Source organism: Babylonia areolata, chromosome 18 (assembly GCF_041734735.1).
Source record: "Babylonia areolata isolate BAREFJ2019XMU chromosome 18, ASM4173473v1, whole genome shotgun sequence".
Lineage (NCBI taxonomy): Eukaryota > Metazoa > Mollusca > Gastropoda > Neogastropoda > Buccinidae > Babylonia > Babylonia areolata.
This window is the reverse complement of record NC_134893.1, coordinates 23,354,337-23,361,836: the sequence shown is the minus strand read 5'-3', so window position 1 is coordinate 23,361,836 and position 7,500 is coordinate 23,354,337. Positions and strand designations below refer to the sequence as shown.

The 7,500-nt window shown below is 46.3% G+C and overlaps 1 protein-coding gene across 8 annotated transcripts in view; it reads left to right on the top strand.

The window, feature by feature from the left end:
* LOC143292578 (uncharacterized) overlaps positions 1–7,500 on the top strand; it is a 419,765-nt gene that overhangs the window by 347,170 nt on the left and 65,095 nt on the right. For all 8 annotated transcript variants that reach the window (XM_076603006.1, XM_076603009.1, XM_076603005.1 and 5 more), the window contains one exon: positions 912–973. In XM_076603006.1, the coding sequence (XP_076459121.1) occupies positions 912–973 (62 nt within the window). The remainder of the gene's footprint in view (positions 1–911; positions 974–7,500) is intronic.

Genomic DNA, 7,500 nt, shown 5'->3' with positions numbered 1-7,500 from the left:
TCCATCCCATTTTGAAACGAACATTCTGTTTTGTTCAGTGGAATTGTTACACACTTTGTCTCTCTGTCTCTGTCTGTCTCTCTGTCTCTGTCTCTGTCTCTCTCTCTCTCACACACACACACACACACACACACACACACACACACACACACACACACACACACACACACACACACACACCACTTCCGTCACGGAATTTGCACTGAATCAAGCGTGCACGTAATCACTTCCTATACGGAAGTAACTGGATTCCCCCACCCCCCACCACCCCGATCCCCCACCCCCAGTCTTCTTCGTCTTCGTCTCCTCCTCCTCCTCCTCCTCCGTCTCTTGTACTCTTCCTCTTCCTCCTTCTTCAATCATCATCATCATCATCATCATCATCATCATCATGTTTTCCCCATCACGCGGAAATCGTGAAGTATCTGTCATCAGCATGCAGTTGTGTGCGTGTGTCTTGGTCATTGTCCAAAGTGTATGTGTTTGTTCTTGTTTGTTTAACACCATCGTCTCGAGTTCTTCCTGTTCCGGAAATCTTGTTATTTTATTGATGGCCTGTTTGTTTTTTATAACGGTCTTTCTTTATAGAAAGAATTTTGGAAGAAAACTTGAGAGTTAATTAAGGCTTCATAAGTCGTGTTACCAACAAAAAACAAACAAAAAAAAAACCAAAAAAAGTTCAAATAATGTTGATTTTTAAAAGAAGTTCTTCAGTTTCATAGCTTTGTTTAATTCGTACCTCACTCCTATGTGTGTGTGTGTGTGTGTGTGTGTGTGTGTGTGTGAGAGAGAGAGAGAGAGAGAGAGAGAGAGAGTAGTGGTAGCAGTAGTAGTAGTAGTAGTGGTAGCAGTAGTAGTAGTCGTTGTTGCTGTTGCTGAATGATTGTGATGTTTGCTTCATGTGGTTCCAGAAATCCCCGAAGGCTGCGTGAGCAACCACAGTACACCCACTCGTTCTTCTCAACATCTGCAGGTGAGAGAGGGCGTGTCCGTGCTGTTTCTGCTGTCACTGTGTTACTGTGATGCTGCTGCTGCTGCTGTTATTGCTGTCACTGCTGCTACTGCTGTTGTTGTTGTTGTTGCTGCTGCTGTTACTGCTGCTACTGCTGTTGCTGTTATCGCTGTTACTGTTGTTGTTGTTGCCGGTTTTTTTTTGTTTTTTGTTTTATTAATTTATTTTTTTTAATTATTATTTTATTATTATTATTATTGTTATTATTATTATTATTACTACTACTACCTTTTTCTTTATTATACTTATTATTTATTTATTTATGTAAGCTTATCTATTATTTATTCCCCCTTTTTTTCTTTTTTTTTTCTCTCAAGGCCTGACTAAGCGCGTTGGGTTACGCTGCTGGTCAGGCATCTGCTTGGCAGATGTGGTGTAGCGTATATGGTTTTGTCCGAACGCAGTGACGCCTCCTTGAGCTACTGAAACTGAAACTGTTGCCGTTGTTGCTGTTACTGCTGCTGTTGTTATTGCTGTTGTTGCTACTGCTGCTGTTGCTGTTGTTGTTACTGCTGCTACTGCTGCTGCTGTTATTGTATGTTACTGCTGCTGCAGTTCTTATTGATGCTGTTGCTGTTACTGCTGTTGTTATTGTTGTTGTTGTTGTTGTTGTTGCTGCTGATGCAGTTGTTATTGATGCTGTTGCTGTTACTGCTGTTGTTATTGTTGTTGTTGTTGTTGCTGCTGATGCAGCTGTTACTGATGCTGTTGGTGTTACTGCTGATGTTATTGCTGTTGTTGTTGTTGCTGCTGATGCAGTTGTTATTGATGCTGCTGCAGTTGTTATTGATGCTGCTGCTGTTACTGCTGTTGTTACTGCTGTTGTTGTTGCTACTGCTGATGCAGTTGTTATTGAGGCTGCTGCTGTTGTTGTTGGCGCTGTTGCTGTTGTTGCTACTGCTGCTGCTACAGCTGCTGTTGTTGTTGTTGTTGCTGCTGCTGTTGTTTTTGGTATTGTCTTCAGGACGTGTCTGTCAGTCGTGAAAGTGTTGGGAGCAAAAGGAAGGAAGGGGTGGGTGGAGGGTGGGGAAGGAGAGTGGGGTGAAGTGGGGGACGGAGGGGGGTGTGGGGGGGACGGAGGGAGGTGTGTGTGTGGGGGGGGGGAGACGGAATGGTTTGAATCGATCGTGGGACAGTGTTTAGTGGGTGGGCATGAAGCAGGTCACTTCCGTTCACTGGTTTTCAACCTCTCTCTCTCGCTGTCTCTCTCTCTCTGTCTCTCTCTCTCTCCCTCACACACACACACACACACACACACACACACACACACACACACACACACACACACACACACACACACACATTTTGTGGAGGGTACGAAGACGAAATTCATGTACTGGCAATTTGTCCACAATATGGAATTCTGAGAAAGACTGAATACTTATCTAAGCAGGGTTCCCCTATTACCCCAGTTGCTTGAAAATGTCAACAGCATTGTGACAAGAGATGTAGCGATGTATATTTTTTAAGCGTTAAAAGAAGAGAACAGAAAGCTCTCAGTCTTAGATAATAATAATAATAATAATAATAATGGATACTTATATAGCACACTATCCAGAAATCTGCTCTAGGTGCTTTACAAAAACACTTTTGTTAACATTAAACATCATATCTATGTTACATACACACACCAAAATGTGACTATACACACACACACACACACACACACACACACACACACACACACACACACACACACACGCTGCATACATACATTTTAACATACATGTGTATCTAACAGCTACCCTAACACATACGCACACATAGGCAGGCACAAACTTACATAAACACACGCACACGCAATACACATTCATATACATGCATGTAGTTATGTACACATATATATGTATACACACATAGTCAAGCACAGCTAACGCAAAGGAAGTGGACCTGCCACAATTGAACTTATTGCTGAGGGAAAAGGTGAGTTTTGAGACGAGATTTAAAAGATACGAGGGAATCAGAATGACGGAGGTTATCAGGGAGCTTGTTCCAGATGAAAGACGTGTTTCTGATTTACCATTAGTTTTATATTTAGTTTAGTTATATTATCAGTTTATTCTTTCTACATTGTGTTGTTCATCCAGCTCATGGTTTGGTTTTCATATGTGTGTGTGTGTGTGTGTGTGTGTGTGTGTGTGTGTGTGTGTGTGTGTGTACAACACGTGCATCAATATATGTCGGTGGTTCTGAGTTCTCTCTCTCTCTCTCTCTCTCTCTCTCTCTCTCTCTCTCTCTCTCTCTCTCTCTCTCTCTCTCTCTCTCAACAACGCGTAGTTTCAGTTTCAGTAGCTCAAGGAGGCGTCACTGCGTTCGGACAAAACCATATACGCTACACCACATCTGCCAAGCAGATTCCTGACCAGCAGCGTAACCAAACGCGCTTAGTCAGGCCCTGAGAGAGAGAAAGAAAAAAAAAGGGGGGGTGGGGAATAAATAATAGATAAGCTTACATAAATAGATAAATAAATAAATAAATAAATAAATAAATAATAATTATAATATAGAAAAGGTAGTAGTAGTAGTAATAATAATAATAATAATAATATAAAAACAACGCGTAACAGATTGTTATTAACAAGACTGAAAGTGATAGATACTCTACATATCGCGGCTTTAGGTAATTGTTTCAGCCATCGCGTTTCGTACCGTCTTTGCTAAATTTGTTAGACATAGGTGATATAAACTAGCACAAAAAGAACACAGAAAAATCTTTTCTTTTCCCATTCTGTCATCGTGTTGAAGACGAACGACATTTTCTCTAAATATCTCCACTGTATCAGTTGATCATGGAAAATAATTAGCACGGGTTTTCAGAAATATAAACGAACACACAGACATAGCTGTACTTTCACAAATCGAAAACAAGTTTCATGACTCGCTCTGTGACAATGTTTGTTTGTGATGCTTTGAAAGAGAAAAGAAACTAATAGACAATTCAATACGATAATATACATCTTTGTTAATCCGAATGGGAATTTATTGTGCATTCAAAGGCTCATCATTCACACCACACACTCTCTCAGCCCGCAGTCGACATACATGTGAACATGACAAAGTTTTAACTTAAAATTGAAAAGCTGACTTAAAAAAACAATAAACTAATAAAACAAATCAATCTGATTTATCAAACAGTAAAAGAAATTATAATGTATATTGTAGAGAAAAGTAAGAAAAATCGTTTGCAAATATTTTGAATTTTTCAATGGTAGTTTCTGTATCAAAACATCACCAAAATATACTTTGTCGCAAGTCATAGTGGAGTATTATTTTAATACATACATAAGAAAACATTGCTTTCAAAATACGAAACCCTGTTCTTAAAATCGCAGCTCCAGCAGGTCTACTTGAAACAGAATAATTCAACAAATACATAAACATCCACGTTTATAGACTCTTAAGACCATGATCAACAGCAATTCAAGCACTTAAAGAAAATGGTCACCGTTTCTAATATATAAAGACGTGTTTTTATTCATATCTTAAATGTAATCAAAAGATTTTTTTTTAAACTGTCTAGAGAGACTGACACATTCACTCTCACCCCCACCCCCTTTTCACCCTCACACAACCCCGACACATCACTCTTCCCGCCACCCACCTGACCTGCTGTCTATTATCTCTCCCCCCTCCCCCACACACACACACACACGCATGTGCCTTGCATTCCAACTCGTTGTCAAATGCACACACGTACGCCACGCACGCGCGCGTACACACACACACACACACACACACACACACACACATGCCCGCACGCACACGCACGCGCACACGCATACGCTCGCGCACGCACTCACTCGCTCTGTTATCTCTCTCTCTCTCTCTCTCTCTCTCTCTCTCTCTCTCTCCTATTCTGTCTGTCTTTCTGCCTTTCTTTATATCGCCGTCCCTTCTTCACAATTCCTGAACGGACAGATTGACACAGCCACTTGATTACTCTTATTCACCGCTCTCCCTGTCTGCTCCTTCACACCTCTCTCCCTCTCTGCTCCTTCTCACCTCTCTCTCTCCCTGTCTGCTCCTTCACACCTCTCTCCCTCTCTGCTCCTTCACACCTCTCTCTCTCCCTCTCTGCTCCTTCACACCTCTCTCCCTGTCTGCTCCTTCTCACCTCTCTCCCTCTCTGCTCCTTACTCTCTCCCTCTCTGCTCCTTCTCACCTCTCTCTCTCCCTCTCTGCTCCTTCACACCTCTCTCCCTGTCTGCTCCTTCACACCTCTCTCCCTCTCTGCTCCTTCACACCTCTCTCCCTCTCTGCTCCTTCTCACCTCTCTCTCTCCCTGTCTGCTCCTTCACACCTCTCTCCCTGTCTGCTCCTTCACACCTCTCTCCCTGTCTGCTCCTTCACACCTCTCTACCCTCTCTGCTCCTTCACACCTCTCTCCCTGTCTGCTCCTTCACACCTCTCTCCCTGTCTGCTCCTTCACACCTCTCTCCCTGTCTGCTCCTTCACACCCCTCTCTCTCTCTCTGCTCATTCACACCTCTCTCCCTGTCTGCTCCTTCACACCTCTCTCTCTCTCTCTCTGCTCATTCACACCTCTCTCCCTCTCTGCTCCTTCTCACCTCTCTCCCTGTCTGCTCCTTCACACCTCTCTCTCTCCCTGTCTGCTCCTTCACACCTCTCTCCCCTCTCTGCTCCTTCACACCTCTCTCCCTGTCTGCTCCTTCACACCTCTCTCCCCTCTCTGCTCCTTCACACCTCTCTCCCTCTCTGCTCCTTCTCACCTCTCTCCCTCTCTGCTCCTTCACACCTCTCTCTCTCCCTGTCTGCTCCTTGACACCTCTCTCCCCTCTCTGCTCCTTCACACCTCTCTCCCCTCTGTCTGCTCCTTGACACCTCCCTCCCCTCTCTCTGCTTCTTCACACCTCTCTCCCCTCTCTGCTCCTTCACACCTCTCTCCCTTCTGTCTGCTCCTTCACACCTCTCTCCCCTCTCTGCTCCTTCACACCTTTCTCCCTGTCTGCTCCTTCACACCTCTCTCCCCTCTGTCTGCTCCTTCACACCTCTCTCCCCTCTCTCTGCTCCTTCACACCTCTCTCCACTCTCTGCTCATTCACACCTCTCTCCCTTCTGTCTGCTCCTTCACACCTCTCTCCCCTCTCTGCTCCTTCACACCTCTCTCCCTCTCTGCTCCTTCACACCTCTCTCCCCTCTCTGCTCCTTCACACCTCTCTCCCTATCTGCTCCTTCACACACCTCTCCCTGTCTGCTCCTTCACACCTCTCTCCCTGTCTGCTCCTTCACACCTCCCTCCCTCTCTGCTCCTTCACACTTCTCTCCCTGTCTGCTCCTTCACACCTCTCTCCCTCTCTGCTCCTTCACACCTCCCTCCCTCTCTGCTCCTTCACACTTCTCTCCCTGTCTGCTCCTTCACACTTCTCTCCCTCTCTGCTCCTTCACACCTCTCTCCCTCTCTGCTCCTTCACACCTCTCTCCCCTCTCTGCTCCTTCACACCTCTCTCCCTCTCTGCTCCTTCACACCTCTCTTCCTCTCTGCTCCTTCACACCTCTCTCCCTGTCTGCTCCTTCACACCTCTCTCCCTCTCTGCTCCTTCACACCTCTCTTCCTCTCTGCTCCTTCTCACCTCTCTCCCTCTCTGCTCCTTCACACCTCTCTCCCTGTCTGCTCCTTCACACCTCTCTCCCTGTCTGCTCCTTCTCACCTCTCTCCCTCTCTGCTCCTTCACACCTCTCTCCCTCTCTGCTCCTTCTCACCTCTCTCCCTCTCTGCTCCTTCACACCTCTCTCCCTGTCTGCTCCTTCACACATCTCTCCCTCTCTGCTCCTTCACACCTCTCTCTCTCCCTGTCTGCTCCTTCACACCTCTCTGCCCTCTCTGCTCCTTCACACCTCTCTCTCTCCCTGTCTGCTCCTTCACACCTCTCTCCCCTCTCTACTCCTTCACACCTCTCTCCCTGTCTGCTCCTTGACACCTCTCTCCCCTCTCTGCTCCTTCACACCTCTCTCCCTTCTGTCTGCTCCTTCACACCTCTCTCCCCTCTCTGCTCCTTCACACCTCTCTTCCTCTCTGCTCCTTCACACCTCCCTCCCCTCTGTCTGCTCCTTCACACCTCTCTCCCTGTCTGCTCCTTCACACCTCTCTCCCCTCTCTGCTCCTTCACACCTCTCTCCCTGTCTGCTCCTTCACACCTCTCTCCCTGTCTGCTCCTTCACACCTCTCTCCCTGTCTGCTCCTTCACACCTCTCTCCCTCTCTGCTCCTTCACACCTCTCTCTCTCTCTGCTCCTTCACACCTCTCTCCCTGTCTGCTCCTTCACACCTCTCTCCCTATCTGCTCCTTCACATCTCTCTCCCTCCCTGTCTGCTCCTTCACACCTCTCTCCCTATCTGCTCCTTCACATCTCTCTCCCTCCCTGTCTGCTCCTTCACACCTCTCTCCCTGTCTGCTCCTCACCGCTCTCCCTGTCTGCTCCTTCACACCTCTCTCTCTCCCTCTCTGCTCCTTCACACCTCTCTCCCTGT